General features: G+C 45.6%; 1 protein-coding gene across 1 annotated transcript in view; it reads left to right on the top strand.

Annotated features, from left to right (window-relative positions):
- Positions 1-26,413, top strand: part of LOC138304555 (E3 ubiquitin-protein ligase RNF14-like) — a 108,232-nt gene that overhangs the window by 24,117 nt on the left and 57,702 nt on the right. Inside the window, exon 5 of the mRNA XM_069244708.1 lies at positions 9,933-10,161. Coding sequence (XP_069100809.1) covers positions 9,933-10,161 — 229 coding nt within the window. The remainder of the gene's footprint in view (positions 1-9,932; positions 10,162-26,413) is intronic.

Raw genomic sequence — 26,413 nt, 5'->3', positions numbered from 1 at the left:
TAATCAGCAGGGCATTATTGGGGCCCTTTGCTATAATTTCTGCATGTTCCGGAGGGCCATTTGGGGATTCCATCCACTCCTTAGCACTGAACCACAACGTCCCTTCCCTTGCACTGGCAGAAGGGCTGGGGCAGTCCCCTTCCTCACCAGTCCTCCATACACTGAACTTATAACAAGTTGGGTAATTATGTCTCCAATCTGTATGAATACATCCGATTCTCCACTATTTAACAGATTAGTTTTGAATTCTATCTGTCCAGGTAACTTTCTGCTCCTCAGTTGACCTTTGACTGTTTGTGGGACAGATCTCTGTTGTGTGTGCTGACATATAGGACATTGCGAAATCACAGTTTTTTTCAAATCTAGGGGAATGTGCATCCGTCTAATCTCTGCCCACCTGAAGTGGCTTTTTCTCCCAGGTGTCCACATTTCTGTTGCGCCCACTTATCAATCCCCACCAAGTCAGAATTCTGGGTTGCCACTTCTGCCTCTGAAATTTTGGCTTTGTCATCTGCAAGGGAATTGAACCAGCACTCTAGTGAGTCAATGGGATAATGAGCATCTCTGACTTTACTCTTTTCTAACATTTCCCAAATTTCCTGCCACAACTCTTTGCTCCACACCTCCTTTGAGTCAATGAACCAGCTATGTGCATGCCAGGTGGGAAGCCAAATGGCCAACCCATTGGCATTGGACCAAGAATCAGTGTAAATATGACCAGTCACAAGCAGCTCTTGCTTTAGAGTCTGATACACAGCGTACAACTCTGTATATTGGCTACTTTTTCCTTCTCTTGTAGTGGTCAACAACTTTTTAGTAACTGGATTGTATGACACTGCTTTCCAATGTCTTTTGGTACTCAAGTATTTGAATGAACCGTTAGTGAACCAAACATGCTTCCTATCCTCAGGGGACAAGGATTCATATGGCACACCCTATCTCACTGGGGACTCTTTTACCTGTGGTACCTCCTTCACCCGCTCCTCATCCTGTACAGGGACTTGTGACACCTGTTCATGTAGGGCTGCAGTGCCTGCCAGTCCTACTCGAGCCCTGTCTTGTATGTATCATTTCCAGTGTATGATACTAGCCTCTTGTGCATGTCCTATACGGTGAGATTTAGTTGAACTCATCACCCACTGCATGATTGGTATTCAGGTCTCAGAATTATATTATGGCCTACTTTTATTTGCTCAGAATCCACTAGAGCCCATTAAACAGGCCAAAAGCTGTTTTTCAAAGGGAGTATAGCGCTCCCCAGAATCGGGTAGTTTTCTAGTCCAAAATCCTATGGGCACCTTCGTCCTCCCTTGTTTTTTTGCCACCTACTCCAATTTGCATATTGTCCCTGAACAGTTACATGTAACTCAATGTCTCCCTATTGCACTGGCCATAAGACTAAAAGCCTGTTGAATTATTTCATTAGCCAAACCAAAAGCATACTGCTGCTCTTTACCCCATTCAAACTCATGTTTTTTTTCTGGTTACTTTGTACCAAAGGGTTAAGATTTTACTCCGATGAGGGTCATGCTGTTTCCACAAATAAAACAATCCCATGAAACTCTGTATCTCTTGCTTAGTGCGAGGACTAGCAAACTCCAAAATCTTTTGTTTTACCTGTAACAACATCTCTCTATGTTCTGGATTCCACTGATTTCCTAGAAACTGCACATTTTGCAACACTCCCTGTGTCTTGTTTGAATTAATTGTACACATCGAACTCTGCAAAAGTTCTGTGAATATATCGGTAACATCCCCAACTTCTTGCTGGGTGTGTTCTTTTAAAGAATGCATTTCAACTCCTGCCAAAAGCTGTGGGCTCCTCTGTATTTTTCGTCCAAATATTGTCTGCGCACGAACTACGTTTTGCTCATGCAGCTCACACTGGCCCCCACCTTTTTTAACCTCCTCATTACTGGAATATGAACAGTCCGATTTCCCTGTGACAGCTTGGTAGATTCCAGCTTTATCATGTAATAATGTTTTTTTGGTCAAGTTGTTCTCTCAGTTCCTTATTTTCATATTTTAACTGTTTAAATCTCTCAGGCATTTTTCTGTAAACAGACAAAAGTATCCAAACCCTCTTGTCAAGAACAAAAGGGGTTATCATTCCATTCAAAAAGCACCTTTTCTAAACATGTAAAAACATTCAATAATTTTGTTTGATCCAAGCACCCATCCCAAAATTGAGAAAATCCTGATAAACAAGAAAACATATTTGCCAAGACATCATAAGGCATTTTAATTTCACATGCATTTTCAAACATGGTTTGCGGTGCTTCCTTTAACTCTCTGAATAAAAACATATTTACAATTTTAAATCGTGCATTCTCAACTTCCAACCTCTCTTTTAGACAGTCCGATCTATGCCAAAATGTTTTGCTTTTCACTAATGACCGAGCTAACAAAAATCTCTGGAATGCACTTCTTAGTCCAAAGAAGACATTTATTATTTCACTACGCAGGGTTCCTAAAAGGAGATTAGCATGTTGAAAGCACATGTTTAAAAATAGTCACAGCAATGAAATGAAAACATACCAAAATGATTCTACACTGCAATATACACAGCACATAGATGTATTTATATTATAATGCAAAGCAAATAATTAATAAAAATGCATCACCGTAGGGCCTGTCAGGTGCTTCATCTTTCTCCTGCCAGCAAGTCGATGACCCCGGTTCGACTGCGAATGAGATCTCTACCCTCACGGGAAATCTATATCGGGCATCCAACGTCTGTATCCTGCTTGAGGCCTCTGAATCTCTCACTGTCGCACTGGGTCTGTTTTATATCTTAAAAAACCAAAGGAGCTTTCTGGAGAAAAAAAAGCCCTCCTGTTGCACAAGAAGTATTCAAACATGCTGGCTAGTTTAGGTATGCTTTGAAAATAACACGTTGGGGTTTGGCCACAATCCCAAGATGTCAAGTCAAAGCAAGGCCATTCCCTGCCGTCTGGATACATCCTTATCAACCAAAGCCCTTGGTAAGATAAAGCACGAAAACAGACAGACAACCTGGAAAATCACTGGCAGGCTTTAACATGGCAGTGTCTAATGCTACGATAAAGCCAATAGGCAGAATGAATCTAAGGCTAAACTGAGTCTAACTGGTGAACACTAATGTGACGTGGGCAGCTAAGCCAAGTGCAAAGTGGTGCATCACGAAGTCAGTGGTCAAAACACACATTTCACTACATGTGTCCACTAGGATGCATTGTAAGAAGAATTGCGCATACATTAGTTATCAATATCTTATAACACAAATTTGACAGTACCATCAGTTCCTCACGTAAGATGTCATCACCCCTTTCCCAGTGGCACCCTCAATTCCCTGTATCTGCGCCAGTTCTCCCATATTTTTTCCCATTTCTTTGGGCAGCCCCGACTCTGGTACACCACATCTTCAGCTGTTTGGCATCAGTCAACATTAGATTCCCAATCTGTAATCCTTGGCAACCTGCTTGCTCCCCGGGTCCAAGCTATATTTCTCTTGGCAATCCCAGGGGCCAGCATAAGCCAGTTTGTTATCTACATAACTTCTCCTCGCCAGTTATACATAGGAGGTGCCCCCAGGCAGACAGCTGCACGATGAGTCCCGTAACTTTGGCCATAATCTGAGTCACCCCCCACCAGTGCATTGTATTTCTGGGCATGCCCAGAGTATGTGGTTGAAGAACCCTATCGCACCACAACCCCTGGCACATAGGGTGGTTTTGCACTTCCCAAGGCGATGTAGGAGCGATCTGGAAAAGTAGACCTGTGAAGGATGCACAACTGGATCAATCGGAACCAAGCCCACATGGCTATTTCCTTGGGCTTTGTTTGGCCTCCACCTAATCTTCCTCCTCCAGGAGTCCCAGGTCCCCCTCCCAAGCTTCCCGCAGCCTCCTTAGGGGATCAGGGGAAGCTGTTCATCATTTGTTTTTTTTTATATACATTAACTAGATCGCCTTTTCCATTATGGGATCTAGAAGGAGCCGGTCCTCTAACGGGGCCGATTCTGGGAACTGCTCCCTCTCCATTATGAAGCGCCTCGGAGCGTGCCCCAGTTGCAAATATTTAGAACGTTCTGATTCCAACATCTCCTATTCTGGCTGCAAAGTCTCAATTGTGATTAATGCCTGGCCTCTCCATATGTCCCTCTAGGTGTTGCTTACCTATCAGTTCCCATTTGGCAAACCCCATCAGATTCTGAACTTCTGGCAGGAGGCCTCTGTCCCATAAAGCGGTCCTATCCCTCAGTTCGTCGTCCCACATTAGGAAATTAGTGGCTACGTGCCATACCCGCACCGTCGCTTGTGTATGGAATGGCAGGAGGTACTTGCGTCCTTTCCAATATGGCAGTGAGGAACTGCCCCGATCACCCATGGCCCCCCCGTCTACACAATATGCTAGTTCAGTCCTATCTAAGAACACCTTGTCGTTTATCGCTGTCAACTGTGCCGTCCAGTACTACTTGCATACATCTGGGACCGCCAGTGCCCCATCTTATACCCCTCTCTGAAGCTTGCAGGGTGCTTTTCTGGAGCTGCCCACATTCCACAGGAGTTGCTGAAGTTCACCATTGACTTTCTTAAAGAAGTCAGGGAAGATTTTGTATAGGGTGTTCTGTAAAGCATAGAGCAGTCTCGGGAGGGTCATCATTTTATAAAGTGTCGCCCTGCTCATCAGTGAAACAAGAAGCGCTTGCCAGTGGGTAACATCGTTCCAGAGGCAGTCCAGCTATGGATTTAGGTTTCTCTTCAGGAATGATTCCGCATTAATGTAGATGCCTAAGTATCGGAAGCCCTTTTGCACTATTGGGGCTATACTTCTCGAGGTCAGTGTGGGAATACTCCACTATAGGGGGAAATTTTGTGTTTTGTCCCAGTTAATTGGGTAGCCGGAGTATCCTTCATATAGTTTGATGATGTGTAAAATCCTGGTGTGGGGCTTTGTACGATATAAAAGGATATCAACAGCATACAGGGAAATCCTCTCTTCTAAGTCCCTTCTTCCACTGAAGCCCCGTATAAGGGGGTCCTGGCAAACCGAGGCTGCAAGACGTTTGTATGCATATATCATCGGGGCAGTGGGCAGCCTTGCCTGGTGCCCTTATGGAGAGCAAAGGGTCGCAATAGCGTATTATTGACTCATACCCGTCCCTGCAGATCTTGGTATAAGAGCTGGATCCACTTACGAAAACGAGGAAAGCCCAACTTTTTAAGGATGGCAAAAAGAGTCATATGAAGTTCTCCATAGAGCTGCTGCAGATTTGATCAGGCACCCCTATGTGACATAAAGCCAGACTACACTGGATGGATTGCTGTGATGATATCTGACTAGTCTGTTAGCCAGTGTCTTGGCCAGGACCTTTGCCTCCACATTTAACAACAACATAGTTCTGTAAGAACTTCAGGCTGTGGGCTGCTTACCTGCCGTTGGTCTAACCACCATAGTAGCGGTTCTTTGATCGTCCAACCGACAGCCCACCTCACATGCCTCCTTAAACATATCCAGCATGTGGGTACTACGTTATTTGCCATGCACTTACATAGCTCCACGGGTAGGCCATTAGGCCCGCCACCTTTCCTGATTGTAGGGCTCGAGTTACCTGTGTAACTTATTCTGCTGTTAGTTCTTGTTCTAATGCATCACTGTCGTCATCTGTTAGAGTCGGAAGGGGGAGATCTTTTAAAAGATCGGCACAGTCTTCTTCGTTCCTAACGATTGTGGACGTGCATATGATCTCATAGTATGCAGCAAATGCCTCTACTTTCGCTGTCCCTATCATATGGAGTTTTTTCTGTGCGTCCTGTATCTCTAAAAGCCAGTTCCTCTTCCTATCCCTTCTATCTAGGCAACCTATCAGTTTACTGCCTTTATTTCCTACATGGTACATCTGTGCTGCTTTGCTAAGGTATACGCATGTGCTTTATGCTCCACCAATTCCCTTAGCTTGTGCTGCTTTAGATGGAGCCGATGTGGTAAGTAAGGATCAGCCATTCCCCACTCCAGCACTCAACTTTCCAGGACGGCAGTCTCGCTCTCCAGTGTTTCGCATTGTGTCTTTTGCCCCTTCTTTTTCCCCCAATCATTGCCTGTGTATGGCTGCGCAGGACATCTTTAAAAGCCTCCCATAAGACAGTTGACCTGACTGTTCCCTCATTTTCTTGAAAGTATTGGTCTGCTTGCGCACGTGTTTTGTCTCTAAAAGTTGCCTCCTTCAAGTACCAGGGATCAATCCTAGGAAGTAAGGTTGTGTCTCTTGTCGAGCTACAGAGGAGTACCTCCACTGGGGAGGGGTTGGATATGCCCAGAGCCTTGCGTTGCACTAAGTAATTGGCTGGCATATGCATGTTGTGTGAAAACATAATCTAGTCTGGTGCAACTACCATGTGCTGTGGAGAGATAAGTGAATTGTCATCAGCTCGGGTAATGCTCATGTCATAGATCCACCAATCCCATGGCCTCCACAAAGGCGTGTAGTGGACTGGGTTCTCCTCCGGTCAGGGATTTAGAATCTCTGTCTAACACTGGGTCCGTTGTTGCAGTGAAGTCCCCTCCCCACCCAATATAAAGATCCCAGGGAGCAGTTCCAGTAGGATAACCCCAAGTGCGAGAAGAGTCTCTGCATGGAGCCGAGGCGGTACATAGACTGAACAGATATTAAGTGATCACCTCTCCCAATTTCCTGTTCGTGCTACAAAGCGCCCCAGTGGGTCAGTACCTGTGCGACAAAGGATATAGGGCGCTAAGGATCTCGGCAATATACCTGTGCCCCTCGAGCTGGTGGTAAAACCTGCATGCTAATAGGGTATATCCAGACTGATCCATGGCCTTATAGTTGTTGCCTTTCAAGTGGGTCTCCTGTATGAGCACTATGTTTGAGGCCTGTCTTTGGAGGTGTTGTAGTACAACTGTACGTTTAATTTTGTTGCCCAGGCTAATCTCATTCCACGCCAGGCCCTTCAGTGCTAATTGAACGTGGTGTGCCATTTAGCATGTCTAAGTGTATAGGGCTGTCCGCATGTGTAGTGGTAGAGTGACAATTCCAGTGCATACCAGCGTGCCCCTGTCGTGTGCCTGTGCCCACTGAGCTGAAGGAAAAAAAGAAAATCAAAGAGAGAACAAAAACTAACTGGTGTCTGGTGTCCCAACAATGGAACTCCCCTACCCTGTACACTAGGCTCAGAACTGCCCACCCCCCAACATGCAGATCACCTTTCACCCCAACAATATCATGCAGTTTTCCAGGGTTGGCCAGCACCGCTGCAGTGTGCAAACTGATGTGTATATATTGCCATACCCCTTCAGCATTTCATGGGTTCCCGACCACTGTCATTAAAACCACACCATAAAAACTTCTCTCCCCCAGAAGCCCCATCCCCAGGTAGGCACACTCAATCCCTGAATATCTGACTGAAAAACATATAATCCTTCTTCATCTTCATTGTCTGATGGGTCAACCGGCGTCGTTGAAGGACCAGACCTAACTGCGGCCCTATCCCCGAGCTCCATCTTCGTTCAGTCCCATTTTGCGAACAAGTCTCATCTTCTACTCAGTCGGTCTGGCACTTCCTCCTTGCTTCTTGTTCAGACTGATGACCAGCTGTGCCCCTTCCCTCTGTCCACTCCTCGGCCTCCTCTGGAGTGGTGAAGTGCCACAATTTACCATCAGCCACCACCCACACCTTTACTGGGTATAGCATCATATACTTAAGTTCTTTGGCACATAATGCTTTTTGAACTTCCTCAAAGCTTCAATGCTTTCACTTCACTTGCAAGGTGAAGTCTGGGAAGAAGCACACAGTAGCATTTTTGCAAACGAGATCGCCATGCGACCGGGCAGTCTGCAGATTAGCATCTCTATTTAAGGAACCTGGCTATGGTCACTCCTTCATTTGACCCCTCTTTCGTTTGTAGCAGGGCCCCTCCCGTGCCAACCACTCCACTAGCCACGGATCTGATGCCAGTCTCTTACAGCAAGGAGACATTGATATAGAAGGTAGGAGGGAAGAGATAACCAGCCACAGTTTATTTGCCCGGCCCTAGGCCCTCGTAGTATCGTTCCTGAATTTCTCCACCATCCAACAGCATTCACTGGGAAGGATCATGCCGTTCCAGGCACTTCTGGGGTCTGGGTCCCCCTAGCACCTACACGTATCTCAGGAGCCCGGTGCTCCTACGCTGGCAGTGCAGTGTGTCCTTTGTGCGCCAATCTGTTGCATGTAGCTCTGCCCCCATGCTTGCTTCTTCGGGTTGCCTTGCAGGCCGCAGACAGTTCCCGTCTAGGCCACAGACTTACGTGGCCTCGCAATTGTCTTTTACATGGGGTGCCCAGATACAGCCAGGAGCAGGCGGGAGGGTGGGCGCTCACCTGTGGATTTCAGGGATCCCTCAAGGGAGCTGCCCCCCGTGGGACTGACAAATCACTGCCTCGACACGAGGTGGACTCCGCAGACACCAGAAGGCAATTCTTGCACGCCCCGGGGAGGACAGCCGCGCTCACCACGTCCGCTGATTGCTGCTACAGGTTCCAGTGTACTTCTTATTGTGGTCAGGAATAGAGAATGTGTTGGATGTTGGGGATTATAAATTTGGCCGCACAGAGCCCACTTAGTATGTGGCATCTTGATGCCAACCCACACCCACCAGGTGATAAAATTGACCAACACACATTATCTCTTGCTAGAGGAATGGTTGGATATTCATTGACATCCATGCAGACCAGGGTCGTTGGCATTGCTAATATACAGCCAAATCGGGGTACTACCCTGGATTTGGTAAGAGTTGCATGTGAAATAAAACATACTGAGCTTTGTACATTTTTAACCATTGGCAGAAAGGTTTGGTTAGCCCACAATCCATTTAAAAATGTATTTGTCAACATCTCAAAGGGATATGTTCTCTATAGCCCCAAATCCCCACCCATACCTAAATACAGAGACACATTTAGTTTTATACATTTCCATCATTGGTTGAGGGTAAAGTGGTGCAACCATCCATGAGCTTTTGCAAAGTGAAAGTACACCTAGTAAAGTTTACAAACTTTAAACTTTTTTTAAAGGTGTGACCTGTATAGTATGTGTAGTTAATCTCCCCTGCCCCATACCTACCTGTGGGTGATATCTAGGAGGGTCATGATGGGCTGGTGGACACAGGGGAGGAACAATGATGCTTGCCTCTGATTGAACCTGTGGGTGTCACTATTTGAACAGATAGAGGTCCCCCAGTTTCAGCAGCCACGACTGCACACGGTTGAAATAGATCTTCATCTCCTTGAGGCTGTGACCAGTGTAACCAAAGGTCCCTGGCAGTTTGGGAATTCCTCCTGTAGGTTTCTAAACAAGGCAGACGGGACAAATAAGCATGCAATGTCAAACCATGCATTGTCATGAGTGGCATGCACCAAAATTCACCATACTCTAAAAGAACATAATTACCTGAAGACAGTAGAGCCATCAGTTCAAAAGACCTCTTCGTACAATATGATTAGGAAAAGAAATTGGCAGACAGATTCCAGTGCTTTTTTTGTTCATTATGGAACTTAGGTTGAAATGTACTGGTAAGGTAAGAAGATTGCTGTGTGGGAGGTTTGTGGTTATGTAGACCATGTATGTTATGTAGACCATCTTACTCATGCTTTATAAATGTGTTGTGTGGCATAGTATCACATGACTTCAATATTCACCATAAGGTGGTAATAAGAGAGCCAGACTAGAGACATTTGTGGCCAAAAAGATAAGCTTAATAGCCCTACCTTCAAGTTTCTAGTAATTTGCATGATGATTTTTATTTTTATTTATGCCTCCCCAACTAATAATGACTTGTCTCTTTAAAGGGGGTGGAGGTCAGTGCCTTCAGGTTTCATGAGTTTGGAGAGATATTTGGTTGAATGTAATTGCCCTACTCTGCAATGCGGTACATTGGCTTTACTCTCATCTCTACAGGTGAAGCAGCTGGTGGGAGATCAGTTGTTTTCCCGGTATGATCGCCTCCTCCTGCAGTCTAGTTTGGACCTTATGGCAGATGTGGTGTACTGCCCCCGCCCCAGCTGTCAGACCCCAGTGATGCAAGAACCTGGGGGCACTATGGGAATCTGCTCGAGCTGCCGCTATGCTTTTTGTACATTGTGTAAAATGACCTACCATGGAGTTTCACCATGTAAAATAACAGCAGGTACCATTATTTATTTTATTTCTTGTATTATCAACACAGATGTCACTGCATTTTGTAACAAAACAATAAAAATGTCATGGTATCATTGAGCATCTCTTTTCCTCTTTGCTATAGGGACTAGATGAGTAACAACTGCCATGACAAAGAGAAATAGGGACCTCGGTTTCTTGGTGTCATTGCAATTTTCTTTTAACCACCATCCTATTTGGGGGGGGCCTATTGACATTCACCTTTGTCTGAAGATTTTGAAACGTCTTCGGAATACCTCCTCAAAGGTTTTAGGTTTTGACATATATCACACTATTGGATAATAGCCTGTAGTACTCTAAGCCAGATTGGCAAAAGACCGTAACAACCATTGCCAGAATTCCTATAATCAAAGGAGCCAAAACCTACTGCGAGCTGACTTTGTATTGGCATGAATCTTCGCCTTGAGTTGTGACTTTTAGGGGGAAGCAAAGTTTAAAGAGACAAAGCTTAATCTTGGAGCACGGTGTTGGGTAAAACAACTAGTTAAGTCAGCCCATGTGCCATATCTGCAGCACATCCCTCACCATTCATGTAGCCAGTGCAGCAGTTCATCTCGCTCGTTATGATGGGCAACAATTGGAAAAGGTGGGCAGATATTTTCTCTGGTTCATAAATGGGAGGAGTTGAGAACGGTGTTGACTGAAAGTATAGTAGCATCAAGATATGCCTTAAAGACATACATGGATGTGGGGGGCTTCGAATTCTGCCACATGTGCCTCAGCCAGGACCTTCATCAAAGACTTCTGCATTGCCCTGACTGGCAACAAATGTGTAAGGAGTATATAAAGCTTTGCAGACCATTAAAGAAGACACTTGTATGGCCATTGCCCTCTTGACCAGGCATCATAGACCGAGGACACATTTAACCTACCATAGATGGTTGCACCCCCACAATTTCAACCGTGGCCCTTCAAGCCCCCTCAACAGCAGTATCCTACTGAAGTAACCCATCGACAGACCACACCAGAGTTAGAGGAAACAAGATTTAAACAACCACTAATCCCACGGGAAGAAGCTGTGATGGGTTCACTGGGGATCATGTGCTGCCAGCTGCAAGACAAGCATGAAGGGATATCCCTTGCCTACAAGACCTCATTGTTGGACAGGATCCCCTCAGACAAATGAGTGAAATATTCTTAACATCATGTCACCAACTTGGATAAGAAAGAACCTTCATGGTTTGGACCCAGTGTGCACTTCAAAAGGTCAGTATATTAATATTTTATCAAGATTAAAGGCAAAACATAAAACATAATACAAGATAAATTATGTGTTCATGCAATCACTGTACGAAATTATACACATAAATGTACAAAAACAGATTAATCAAAACATAACAAAAGATTGCTTGAATCCAGCGATGTGTGTGACAGAAAATTCTTCCAATGAACATGATCCATGATTTGTAACGACACCCAATGCATTTCGGGACCAGGTCTCCTTTCTTCAGGGGTGGTTCTAATTAAGGTAATAAGACAAAGGAAAAAACAGGAAACAAGGAGGAAACCATGTGACAGCGTGCCAGACCAGTGTCTTTCTAGTTATGAACACTTTGCCTGTGTCCCATCACACTATGAACTAGTTGACAATCCAACTGACGGTGAGCACCCAACATTAGAAAAATAAGAAATGAGCATGGAACTGAAAAAACATTAATGATCGAAAGAACGTGCCCCCTATTTATAAACGTTGGTTAAAGTAAACTAACATGCCGCCGTAAGCTAAGGAAATATCAAAGGTGGTAAGGCTGGTATGACTTTTTAAAAAGCCCACAGACCACAACAGTACACTGCTGTTCCAAAGTCCCCACCCCCTCTTCTCTCATACACCTTCTGCCTTACTCTCAGTTTCTGAGAATAAGGAAGATAACATCTGATGGAGCAATTCGCACTACACCTCTGGAGGAGTACAAATCTATATCTGGCAGGAGGTTACCCAAGAGATTTACTCGACGACATGATGAAAAAAATTGAATTGAATTTATTAATCACAATGTAGTTACTTAAAACCGTACATGATGTGGTAAAACAAAAGAAAAAACAAAAGAAATATATATATAAAAACTAGCAATATATCAATACTAAAAAAAAAAAATATTTAAAATATCTAAGGTGCTTATACATCTGCGTTTAAGCACTTAAGGGCCAGATATATCAAAGACCCGTTTTGCATTTCTTAAATAGCGAATTTTAAGAAATCGCTATTTGAGAAATGCAAAATTGGATGTAAGAAAATAGCGAATCCCTAATAGCGATTTCTTAAAATTAGCAATTGCAAATGGGGATGGGACTCCATTCATCCCTATGGGACAGGCCATAGGTGAGAATGGTTTTGCATTTCCTAATTTGCGAATTCCTGTTAGGAATTCACAACTTAGGTAATGCAAATCCAAGGGTGCTGGGGGCCTAAAGCCCCTTTTGATGCATTCCCCCCACTCCCTCAATGAAATTGTGCACATGTAAAGTGCACACATGCCCTATGGGCATGTGTGCGCTACATGGCACTTTTAAAAACGTATTTTTACCACCAAATTCGAATTTGTGATTATTGCATTTCCCAAATGCCCACTTCACATTTAGGAAATGCATGATACATGTGCATTGGTAGTCTCAAATAAGTATTTCCTAATTGCAGTTACCTATTTAGGGAATCACTATTGTAGCGATCCTTAAATTGCACTGTGAATGCCTTTCATAAATCCTGAAGGGCTATTTTGCATTTGCTAACAATGGAATTTCGAAATTTGCACCATTTGCGAGTGCAAAATTGTTTGCTGCATCTGGCCCTAAGTTATCAAAACAAGAGGATATGAAATAATGCTGATGGAGCAGTTCTTGATCGAGAAGCCGAAATTCTAGTTGGATTTGCGCAGGTGAAGTATGCTGAGGCAGTTTAAATACTAAGTGATAAGCTTTGCTCTGGGTATTTTTAAAGAAGTAATACCACTGCCCTAGAAAGGCCAATGATCGGTTGGAGAGTGTTGGAATCAGTTTTGATTTGATTTCTGTTATTTCCAGGTTGGCATCAAACATTTTACTGTGTAGTTTTTTTAAAGATTCAATCAGTGAGGCCAGATGCGGTTTCAGGCATTTAAATTCAGCCTGGACGAATGCCTCTCCTGTTACCAAACCCCCAGATATTTATAGCTGGTGCTTCTTCTACCTCCCTGCTGCCCAGGCGCCATTTTCCTTCCTTTTCTTTTGCTCTTCCCAAAGATGACTATTTTCTTTTTTCTAGATTGCCTGTCATCTGGTTTGTTATGCAACATGATGTTAAAGTGTTGAGCAGGTTTTGCAGACCTATTGGTGTTAGATTCATAATCAAAATGTCATCTACGCACAGTAAGGACGTCATCAGGTGCTGTCCCAGCTTGGGGGGTGGGAGTGTACTTCATCCAGTGCCGGGCCTAGGTCTGAAATAAACATGTTGAATAGTGTTGGGGCAAGAACACAGTCCTGTTTAAGACCTCATCGTGTAGGAATTGTTGTGGATAGGCCTTTGTTTGTACCCAGGCTGACCTTTGCCCAGGTTTCTGAATATAGTAACTGTATTGCCCGCAGGAGGTTAGATGGAATATTCAATCCATTGTTGTTCGTTCATTGTGCTCTTTGCTTTCCAGATGGATTTCTTGTATTCCTTACCAGTTGTTGTGAAATTCAAAGCGGAAGTGCCTAATGCGTGCCTATGTTGTGAAGATTTGGCGGCTTTTAGAGCGCGCTTTTGCAGTTTCAGAAAGCTGTTTGTTGTGTGCGGGGTTTTGATGAAGAAGTCGTTGACATTTGTTTGTTCCTAAAGCATTCTTTAATCCTGTCAGAAGTTTTCCCCAGTCGGCCACCTTGTTTTGAGATTCACAGCTTCCTAAGGGAATGAGGCTTTTCTCGTTTGCGTATTTTGCTTGAGAGGCTTCTGTCTATCTTATTCGGTGCCATGCAGTTCCCGGTTCTTGGAACCCTGTGTTGTGCCTTTCAGTATCCTCCTCATTTTCATTTGTTAGCTCCACCTTAAGGGGAAGATGGTCTCTTTCGCTCTGTTCTTCTACTTCAAAAGTTGTGACCTTGTGGAATAGATGTAGAGAAAGAAAAACATAGTCAGTAATTGGCTGTGCTGCTTTAGTTCTGCCTGTCGCTGCCATTGGATGATATTTAATGAACCTTCCATTCAGAGCCCTGAGGCCCATTGCTTCCAAAGATGTCAATAATTGGTGGTTGGTTCTATTGGATTTTGCGTATTTCTGTACTTGCTCCAGTATGTGCTAGGCAGAGTCCTGGGTGCGTGCGTCTGTGTCACTTCCTGGGCATTTGGTCAAATTTAAATAGAAGTCTCCAGTCACTATCCACTGTGCAATTGAGTAATGACTGTGGAGTTCATGCAGAGATTGCTCTATTGCTTCGGTGGACTTAAGTCTGTGAGCTTCCTTGGGGTTCAGATAAATATTTACTATCAGCACGTAGGTTTTGTGCGCCTCTATTTACCATTTTTTTATGCCTGTTGCTTGTATGTGTGGTGAGTCCAACTCCAAGTCCACTGCAATTATATTTTTATTAAGGGTCACATACGTACTCAAGCCACCCTTTGACCTGCCTTTACCTCTAATGTTTTTGGTGGGTTTGTAGAATTGTACATAGCCTTGAATGGGAACTTCACGAAGGCTCCAAGTCTCTTGAAGGCATATTATGTCAGGCACGCGTAGGTAAATTTCGAGCATTGGATCCAGGTCAATTTTATTTATGCCTGCGATGTTCCATGAGATTAAGGAGAGCTTGCCTTTATAGCCCAGTCCACTTTGTTTTAACTTTGAAATTAAGGGGAGCTTATTTTTTATAGCCCAAGGCTCTGTTCCGCTTTGGCGGTATAGTGCTAGGAGCAACCCTGAAGGGCTGTTGCTGACCAACTTGAACATGTGCTCCCATGGGATGTTCGGGCTGAAGAATTAATTTCAGATCTAGTGGGAATAGTTACTTTGAAGTTTTGTTTTATGTTTGATTCATTACTTGAGAGCCCTTTTGCACCTACCAGAAGGGAATGAGTTTTTGCAGTTTCTGAACTGTTCTTTAGATGGTGTGCTAGGAAGTGAGGGTACTTTTCTGTTACTGGTGTGCTCACTTGAATTCCCTATTCCTGCAGCAATGTTCTATGACTCAGGATATCCTTCTTTAATTTTGTGTCGCTAAGACGTATTTCAGAGGGTTACCTGATTTTTCTCAGTCCGGGGGCTAGGAAGGATACTCTATCCAGGCCTGAGGTGTTTATTTTTTGGAGGCCTGGGAGGGATGAGCAGATTTTGAGAATATTTGCTCTGTTCAAAATGTCCCAGGAACCCTTGAAGTTATAAGTAGGCTGAAAAATTAACGTGGCTCTGGAGGCAGACAAAAGATTCTTATTTTTTTTTTCCCTCGTTACACATCCTGTCTTCTTGTAGATCATTTGTGACTACGCATCTGAGTGCTGCTACGGTTTTTGTGCTGGAAAAAAGTCCCTGACTTTACCGAGTTGAGGAGAGTCAGCTGTTGGTGCTGAACTGTGAAAGCCTGCAGTTACGATAGGGAAAGGACCCTCCTCTAGAAACAAATCACCTTCAAGCAAAGCTACTCACCCACATGTACAATGCATACACAATGCAGGACCAGCCTACCTGAACCATCACGTCTCCTTACACACCTCCGCCAGGTCCCTCTGCTCCACCCAGATAGCCCTGGCCACCAATCCTCGCATCTGCAAAACCACTGCCGAAGGATGAACCTCCCTCCTGCACCTCAGAAAAAGCCCATCGCTCACCATCTTCAGGAAAAACGTGGCTCTTCGGATGAGGCCCCTCCCCTCCCCCCACCGCCTTGAGTCCCTCACGGGTGAGTAGTCGCACTTTCCAAAAATTGATTGATTGATTAAGTCAAACATGACGAAGGGCATATGAGGGCTCTGCAGTGGGATCTGAAGTTCCAGTGGGCGCAGCATCAATCTTACCGACACAGTTAAGATCTCGGAGGTGGTTAGTGAGCTGTGATTGGGTCAGAGGCACACTCCTCCCCTTCCCCAACCAGATATCACAGTAGTGACAGATGAGTCACTTCTGGGATGGGGGAGTCCATCTGGGAGAGGCGGAGATCAGGGGCCTCTGGTCTCTGGCAGAATCAGGACTCCATATCAACTTATTGGAGCTCCGGGCAATCCGACTGGCATTGAAAGTATTTCTTCCTATTGTGAAAGGGAAGATAGTGCAGGTGTTCATGGACAGCACCACTGCAATGTGGTACTGTAGGAAGCTGGCTCTGTATATACTATATCAAAATTACATTTGGTGCCTTATGTGAATAAACCAGTCCACACCGGTTCAGGGACCCCCAGCCCCTGCTCTGGCGTGAAACTGGACAATGGAAAGGGAAGTGACCACTCCCCCGTCCGTCACCACCCCTGGGGGGGGTTGAGGGGGGGGGGGTGCCCAGAGCTCCTTCAGAGGGTCCCTGGGTTCTGCCATCTTGTTTCCAAGGTTGACAGGGAACTCAGAGAGCATCTGAGTGGCCAGACAGGTAATATCAGAGCCTCTGCTGATAGGTGCTTACCTGGTTAGGTGACCAGTCCCCCTTTTAGGGCTATTTAGGGTCTCTCTCTTGGATGGGTCCTCAGAGTCGGATTGCAAGATTCCAGCAGGACTTTTGTCCACTGGAACCGTGACTGGACCCTGCAGGAACCGACAGACACTGCTAGAACAAAAAATACTCTACTGCAACTTTGTTTCCACGTCTCCTGCCCGCTGTGCATCATTTCCCCGGCAGTGCATCCTCCGAAGACTGCAACTCTTCAGCCTGCTCAAGAAGAAGAAGGAATCTCCCTTGGAGTGAAGGAGTCACTCCCCTGCAACCGCAGGCACCTACAACAAGTGACGACGGCTGCGTGGATCTCCCCTCATCTTGAGCTGCATGGATCATGCATCACAGGTGGTGGTCCGGAGTAGTCCTCTTGGTCCTATCTGCCAGCTGTCCAACTTTAGTGATGGTAAGCCTATGCCTTCCCACGCAGGACAGTACCCCCAAGCACTGCTTCTCTTGCAGCTGTCAAGGCTTGTGTGCATGACCTCCAAGGGATCTTCATGCAACGTGTAGCTTCATCCCCCAGCACTCCATCCTGCAAAGCACAGCCTCCTGCGTGGTTTTCCTGCGGCGTGGGATCCTCTTTTGTAGTGCTGCATGGGCTTCTTCTGTGACTTCTGTGTCCCTGTCCTGTGTGACTCCTGTGGGTGCTGCCTCTGCTCCTGTGGACTCTCTGTGACGCTGAGGGTCCCCTGTGACACCCCACCCCCCCTCCTGGGTTGAGTCCTCCTTGGCACCCACCACCAGCAACATGGGGCCTGCCGGGTGCACAGGTCAAAGTTGAGGCAAATTTAACATGGGCTCCTATGGAGACTGAGGGCACTCTGAATCAGGCGTGCCTGCAGGTAAGTACCTGCAACTTCAGACGGCAGACCTAGGGCGTTTAGAGGAGCACTGGGGGGCGCGACATGTAGGCACCAAACATACACCCTCAGTGGAAATGGGGTGTCGGTGCAGGGTGCAAACATGGCGTCGGGTTTCCAATGCTGGTCTATGAGGGGACCCGAGGGTCACTCAAAGGATGCAGGGTATGTCCAGGGGATCGACTTGGACAAACCACAGGCTGGACAGGGAGGAGAGCCACCTGCTGAACGTAGCTGCATCGAAGGTCGGGTTCTCCATGGCCTGGGGGCTGCAGGTGCAGTGGTCTTTTAGACGCCAGATATCTTCATCCTTAGCTTTTGCGGTCAGGGGGTTCCTAGGGATTCCCTCTGCAGGACTTGTCGTGGTGAGGTCAACCCAGGGTGGGTACTTGCTCACAGTCGCATGGGGACTCTCTCTAGCTGGTTGGGCCACCTGGTCACTGGCCCAAGTCATCGGGTGCAGCATGGTCAGGACTCACAGATCCTGGGAGGTTCTGGAGTCCCTTGGTGTAGTTTCTTTGCTGACAGAGCCACTGTCCTCAGAAGTTATTGGTCCTTAGGGGGCAGGGCAGTCCACTGGAGCATGGCAGAGTTTGCTGGCCTCAATGGATGCATCACTTTCTTGTTGCAGGTTCTTTGAAGCAGGAGACATGCCAGTAGGACTGGGGCCAAGTCAGTTTGCGTCTTCTTTCTTCTCTGCTAGGGGTTCAACCTATCAGTCTTTTTTCTTTCTTGTTAGGTCGCCAGGAATCTCGTGAGCTGGGTTCAGAGAGGCCCTTAAATCCTGGATTGAGGGGCGTTACGGGGGTCAGAGGGCAGTAGCCAACGGCTACTGTCCCTGAGACTGGCTACACTCTTCTTGTGCCCACTCCCTTTGGGGAGGGGAACACAAACCTAACCCTATTGGTCCCTGTCCTCCAAACCAAGATGAAGGAGTCTGCAGGGAGGGGGGACACCTCAGCTCTGAACACCTTAGGGGTGGTCCTAGCTGGGGTGGTCACTCCTCCCTGTTTTCCCTAATTTTCCTGTTGATCTCGCCGCCACAAGTTGGGCTTTGTCCGGGCTTTGTCCGGGGGGCGAGCAACTCCACTAGCTGGAGTCCCCTGGGGCACTGTAACCCGAGGCTTGAGCCTTTGAGGCTCACTGCCGGGTGTTAAAGTTCCTGAAGTGGGGAGGTGTGAAGCACCTCCACCCAGGACTTTCTTTTTTTCTGAGCACAGAGAGCACAATGGTTCTCATCCTATGTGATCAGAAACTTGTTTGAAAGTGGCAGGCTGGCGCAGACTTTTCAGTCCTGCACTGGCAGTGTGGTTAGCATATAGCGGGCATTTCGAAGATGCCCTCTGGGTGCATTTTTCCATAAATCCCACACTGGCATCAGTGTGGGTTTATTGTGCTGAGAAGTTTCCCAGTATTCAGTAAAGCCATTCTGGAGCTGTGGAGTTCATGACAAAACTCCTAGACCATATATTTAATATGGCTCCACTGCACTTACAATGTCTAAGAATGGGCTTAGACAGTGTAGGGGCATATTCCTCATGCTGCTGTGCCCTCACCTGTTTTATAGTGCACCCTGCCTTAGGGCTGTAAGACCTGCTAGAGGGGTCACTTAACTATGCCACAGGCAGTGGTTTGTGAGCATGACACCCTGAGAGGGGTGCTATGTCAACCTTGCGTATTTCTCCCCACCAGCACACACAAGCTGCAAAGGCAGTGTGCATGTGCTTGGTGAGGGGTCCTCCAGGGCGGCATAATACATGCTGCAGTCCTTGGGAACCTTCCCCGGCCACAAGCCCTTGGTACCATGGGTACCTTTTACAAGGGACTTAACTGTGTGCCATGGGTGTGCCAATTGTGAAAACAAAGGTACAGATTTTGGTGGGGGTCTGGTTAGCAGGATCCCAGCACACTTTCGATCAAAGTTGGCATCAATATCAGACAAAAGTGGGGGAGGTAACCATGCCAATAGTGGCACTTTCCTACAGGTACTGCAACAAGCAGGGCGGTGTGGGATTGTGGACCCTTTGGCAAGAGGCCCTGCATCTCTCGACATGGCTGGAACAACAGGGCACAACCCTGGTGGTTCAACACCTGGCAGGTTCTTGAATGCCAGGGCAGATGAACTCGGCCATCACTGCCTAGCGGATCCTGAATGGTATCTCCACCCGGAGGTGGTGCAAGGACTCTTTCAGCAGTGGTTGTTCGCCTCCGCAGAGTCAGCAGTATTGCGCATTGGAGTTTCAAAGGCGGCAGTCGCTCTGCAATGCTTTTCGTTGCTAGTGGAATTCAGTCCTCCTGTACTCCTTTCCACCCATACAATTTCTGCCCAGAGTTATCAAGAACGACCGGGCCCAAGTAATCCTAGTAGCTTCTGATTGGGCAAGGAGAGATTTGTATCCCGAGCTTCTGATAATGAGCATCAATCCTCCCGTCAGGTTCGGGAGAATCTTCTGTCGCAGCAGCAGGGGAAGGTTCTCCACCAGAACCTGTGAACTCTGTGTCTACATGCATGGAGATTTAGCGGCGACAGTTGATGGCTTTTGACCTTTCTCCCGAAGTCCATAAAGTTATATTGGCAGCCAGGCATCCCTCCACTAAAATGGTATACGCCTGCCGTTGGAAACGCTTTGTATACTATTGTACAGAAAGGTCTATTGATCCTCTTTCTGCTTCTCTTTATGATATCCTTCTCTTTATTCTATTCCTTCCCCAATAAGGTTATGCCTTGGGTAATCTCAAGGGCTATCTTTCTGCCTTTTCTGCATTTCTTCTGCTACCTGATCAGCCTTCACTTTTCAAATCTGCCATTATACATAGGTTCCTCAGAAGGCTAGTACATATGTTTCCTCCTACGCCCTTTGTTATGCCCCAGTGGGATTGAAACCTGATCCTCACATTTCTAATTTGTGCTCCTTTTGAGCCCTTACACAACTGCCCCTCCGGCTGCTCACAATCAAAACAGCCTCCTTAGTGGAAAATACCATCTGCTTGGAGGGTGCGTGGGATGCAAGCTCTTTCATCCAAGCCTCTGTAGCTCACCATATTCCCAGACAAGGTGGTTCTTACACCTCTTTCCTCCCGAAGGTGGCAACCCCATCCATCTGGGTCAGAATATCACCCAGCCCACCTTCTTTGCTCTTCTGCATCCCTCTAAGGAAGAGGAGCGACTCCACCGACTGGAACCAAAAAGAGCATTGTCTTTCTACCATGACCACACAAAAGAGTTCTGGGTGGATGATCAAATCTTTGTTGGGTATGTGGGACCAAAGAAGGGTCGGGCAGTGCAGAAGCGGACTATTTTGCGCCAGGTTGTTCTCTGCATCAAGATCTGCTACGCATTGTCTAAAAAGCAGTCTCCTGAGGGCTCATTCTACTAAGGGCAAGGCTGCTACCACTGCGCCAGCTCGGGACGTTGCAGTCCAGGATATTTGTCAGGCAGAAACATGGGCATCTTTGCACATGACTGCAAAACATTACTGCCTGACCAATTGGGTATGGGGAGACTGACGTTTTGCCTGTTCAGTCCTACAGAAATATTTCGTGTAAGTGGAGGTATCTGCAGCCACTGCCAGGAGATTATGGCTTGGGTATATATTCAAAGGTAAGGAATCTGCAGCTAGAAGTCTCCATCAGATGAACAAGTTACTTACCTTCATTAACGCATTATCTGGTAGAGACTCTACCTAGCTGCAGATTCCTTACAGCCACCTATGCCTCCCCCCCTCCGCGGATATATCTAGTAGGGTTAGGGTTTATCTCTTTTAGGGCCCTAGTTTTGCACAGACGAACTGTTAGGTCTATCCATGACTCTGCACTTCTGGCGTGGAAGTTAGTGGGTAAAAGAACTGATGTGTGCACGCCGGGGTGGTGCTTTTATAGGCAAACTTGACATCACAGACCGCTCCAACGACACCACGTGGAGCCAAACGACGCATGCGGATTCGAACGACGATGCCCAATAGCGCATGCAGGGTACTGCTCAGCAAAAAATTCCAGATTCTAAGCTGATGCCAGGGAATTCAAAGGTAAGAAATCTGCAGCTAGAGAGAGTCTCTACCAGATAATGCATTGCAGAAGGTAAGTGAATTGTTCGCCAGGTTCACCAGTCGAACCTTACTGTATGTGAGTAGCGTGGTGAAGCATCACAGGGGCGGTTTCTTCGAGGTGTTCTTTACGCCCAGTTCCTTACTAGACTGAGCAGTCTAGTTGTTAGCGCAGCAGTGTAAGTATGGCATGTCCGTTGTTTGTATTTACCCTCTTTAGACCAATCTGGTTCAACAGCCGGGCTTCTTCTATCAGAGTAGTGGTTTGGAGTATTGTCAATCGATGCTGCTTTTTTGAGTTACTGTGTGAATGGCAAGACACATCCTTGGTGACGGAGGCTCCGGTAAGCTCACACTCTCAGTTGATTTGGTGCTTTTTAAGTAAGTAGATTAGACATCAGAATAAAGTGTTTATTTGGGTATGTCGTTGACAGTCTTGTCTAGCAACCCCATTTGGTCACCTACACTGCGGGTCGCTGATAATTTTGTCGAGCTAGTGGAACGTGGACGAATTTCGGACTTCCAGGTATTATTTCACAACTGTGAACACACACATACGCCACGTTAACTTTTGCTTGTAAAGAGTAATGAAAGTCTTTTTTTCGTTTATTACAGTTGTTCACTCTGTCAGCACTAAAGCACTTGGATAATCACCTGTTTTCCTTGCTACTTGGTTGTCGCAGACTGAGCGAGCTAGTAAGCCTTACCACCTTTGACATTTATTTAGATTACAGCGGCATGTTAGTTTACTTTAACCAATGTTTATAAATAGGGGCCACGTTCTTTCAGTCATGAACACGTTTTTTCAGTACCATGCTCATTTCTTATTTTTCTCACGTTGGGTGCTCGTCGGCTGTTGGATTGTCAACTAGTTCATAGTGAGATGGGACACAGGCAAAGTGTTCTTATCTAGAAAGACACTAGTCTGGCATGCTGTCACATGGTTTGGTAGGTGTTGGACATTGCGATTAACATTCCTCCTTGTTTCCAGTTTTTTCTGTGTTTTATAACCTTACTTGGAACCACCTCTGAAGAAGAGATACCTGGTCCCGATATGCTTTGGATGTCATTACAAATTATGGATTATGTTTATTGGAAGATTTTTCTGTAACACACTGCTGGGTTTTTCAAGCAATCTTTTGTTATGTTTTGGTGAATCAGTTTTTTTTCACATTTATGTATATAATGTCAGACAGTGATTGCATGAATATACATTTTAGCTTATGTTTGATGTTTTGCCATTTAACCTTGACAAACTATTAATATAGTGATCTTTTGCATTGCAAACTGAGTCCATTCTGCATAGCTGGCATGGGGTTATTTTTTCAAATCCTGTCTATAGATTTGAAAATCCCAGTGTAGCACTCCACAATCAGTGAAACGCGAGAAAACAGAGTAGTTTACTGTGAAATATTCAGGAGTGTATTGAACATTTTCTTTAATATTACTAACTTGGAGAAGCCACAATCTGTCCCTTCTAGGAAGAGAGGAGTTAGGTCCTGCTCCAAGTGCCAGAAGGGTAAAGGGAATACCTTGCTCTGTAAAGTGGGTGATTGTCCTGGTGTCTTCATGAGTAGAACCCAAACCCTTTTACTTCCTTTTTGAGAAAACCCAATACTAGTCACACTCTATCATGGACCTGCATTTTATCAGCAAGTTCATGTGAAAGCAGTCCTTCAAGCTGCTAACTGTTGCAGACGTCATTCATTACCTACTGGAAGAAGACTGGATGGCATTTTGAGCCTTTTCAAATGCTTACTTCAACATCCAACTCCACAGGAAATGTCTGATTGCTCTGGTTCACCATGGGCCCAGTACACTAGTAGCAGTTCAAGGCTTGGTCAGTGTTCTGCACACAGTCTTCACCAAGTTTCTGGTTGTAGTCTTTACTTGGCACCTGGAGTCATCACAAAGTTGCTAGTGCCAGTTGCTATGCATCTGCAGGCAGGGTTCATGTTTTCTCCTCCTCTGAGGATTGGCTAGTGAAAACTTAAATGAAGGTTTTGGTTGTGGAAGCTGCCCTGGCATCCACTAACTTGTTTCAAGAGATTGAACTGGGTGTCATGTCAGCTTTACTAAGTTATTTGTCCTATGCTGATCCTTAGTGTTTTTAGCCACACTGCTGCATAAAGAGTGCTGCAGAATCTAGCCAGCTTAACATGGTCAAGGCTGTGCTAGAGAGATCTGCCTTCCTAAGTCAGTTCAGGATAATAATAGCCAGATACTGATGGTGCTTCCGAGACTAATATGTATCATTATGCTCCAATGTGCTGATTACACATTTTCATCCAAAGGGCAAACTGCAAAGATAGTGAGCGCAGATTCCGGACACTGGCATGATGTTGTTCAGGCAACAGACCACAGGAAAGCAGCCCTGCGCCGGTAGAGCTGCTGACCGCATGTCAGAGCTGAAATGCCCTTGGTAACAGTGCATCACTAGAAGCCCGTGGTGCCTTCTGGGTCCTTTATTGAGCAAAGGCCTGTGGCGGAACCACCAAAAATTATTATACATACATTTCCTCAAGCTCAGGACTCATATTGAGAGAGAAACGATAATAGTGGTGACGGACAACATGATGACAATGTTGAGTCTTCTCACACAGGGCAGATCCCATTCTTTCTCATTGTCCGAAGACGTGCAGGGCATATAGATGTTTTCTATCAGACTGAAGAATAAATAACTGCAAAACACATGCTAAGATTCGAAAACAAGGCAGTTGACCTCCGCAGAGTAAGGTCTGAATCAAACTTCTGGATACTAAACCAAGCGATGGCCGACTCTCTTAGGATCCATCTCTTTATGACAAAAAACAATGCCATATCTCCTGCTGTACCTCCAGGTTTCCAACATCCATATCATTGGGGAAGCACTCTCTGTTTCTATACTCTGCCACCATTTCCTCTGCCGCACTGGTTAGTGTGGTGACTCCTGGAGTTTCATGCTTCTAGCAGCACTAAACTGTGCTTGATAGACTGGGTATCCCAAACTGCTCCACTTGTCTGTGTGTGTGCCGTCACTTCTGCCTACCAGCATCCAACAGACATCTGAGCAGGAACCCAAGCAAGAACCTTCACCACAGCCCGGCCACTCTCAAACTCTGGGCATGGACCCTACATTTCTACAGTTCAGACATTTGGGTTGCTCCAAGGAACACATAAAGGTTTGGATAATTTCAGGACGGAGCCTGACAATGCTCGTATGACAAATTGAAAGGGGTTTTGTGCTTGGTTCTTACGACACAGTGTGCATCTGCTATTGAGCGAGCCACACAAACTGTTGCCTGGATGAATATGCTGTTTTTCAAACTGTCAGCAAGGGCTTACTTAAAGGCCTACTCTGCACCCGAGATGAAAACTCAGTGTTCTGATTGTATCTCTCTTTATTAAAGCATTTGAATATATGTAGCTCTATGAACTTAATGTCTCACACTGAAGACAATCTTTAAAGCAGTTCTTCCCGTTTTCAGATCACACTGGCTCCTCGGGATTCATCTTTTCCAGGAGTATGTAGCTGATGAGTCAATTCACCTGTGAAGAATGCCAAGACCTCACCCCATTGCCATCAGACACACTGATCACAATTCCGGAAAGTATGGATTTAGAAAGAATTACCTTCATGGTGTTTGCAGTAATCTAGTTCTGGTTATTTCTCCTTACAAATTGGTTGCAGATGCCTGCACAGCAAGCAGTACCAGAGAACAATGTCTAGTACAAGTGTCCCAGCTGCACACATCTGGGTTATGTCCCAACCCTGTGCCACCACCCACAATAGCACAGTACCTGCACATTTTTCTGCCTTGTAAGGCAGGAGCACAGCATGTATTTAAAAAGGCAATAGTATGTGTGTAGTGAAGAAGGAATTTTAAAAACTCAGAATACTGGAATCATCATGAAGGTAAATGTTCCTAACTTCATTCTTCCCAAGGCATTAAGAAGCAGATTCTTGGGCTTGAGGATGTTTTGATAGGGTGGCTGACAGCCTGTAGGAGCTGGCCATCTTATTGTGTGTTTTGCCCCATCTGTTTTTGCTGACTTTAAAAATGTGTACACTTTACCCTTGCTAACTATTGGTAAAACACCTGCGTTCCTCCTTAAATATGATGAAATTGCTGTACCTCTAACTGACATATGTACCTTACCTAGAACTCCCTAGTATATGGTATAAAATGTACCCAGAGCCAGTAAGTTAAATATTCCAAGTGAACTATAGCACCCTTTATGCCATCCACTATAGAGATTTAATAAAACATGGCTTCAGGCTTACCAGTGTAACAAAATCATCTTTTAAACTGCAATTCAGTCTATCAAAATAAACCGTTTTGAGAGGTCTAAACCTTCCTTTTAAATATTAGTATGTTACCCCTAAGTAGACCTAGCTGCCTCTTAAGCAGGGTTTGTGGTATTTAAAAGTAGGACATTTATAAATGTAGTGTTATACATGTCCTAATATTGACTAGGCCCCAACGCTATTTTCACTGTAGCAAGGCTGGCTGTCCATAGGAAAACAAGGATTCAATAGTAAATGTAAGAATTCTATCTTGATCTAGAAAACAGAAGTATAATTCTTGGACTCTTTGTAATATTCTCGCGTAAATATGACCATCTGATCAAAAGGGTGGAGCATACACAGAGTCAGGATATGGGTTCCTCATCCTCACTAACTAGTGTTTCCACTAGTAACAGTGATATAAGTGCGGTCTCAAACATCTCTAGACAGGACGTCACAATACAA

This window comes from Pleurodeles waltl, chromosome 7 (assembly GCF_031143425.1).
Source record: "Pleurodeles waltl isolate 20211129_DDA chromosome 7, aPleWal1.hap1.20221129, whole genome shotgun sequence".
NCBI lineage: Eukaryota > Metazoa > Chordata > Amphibia > Caudata > Salamandridae > Pleurodeles > Pleurodeles waltl.
Note: the sequence above shows the minus strand (reverse complement) of the source record. Positions and strands in the feature narration are given on the sequence as shown.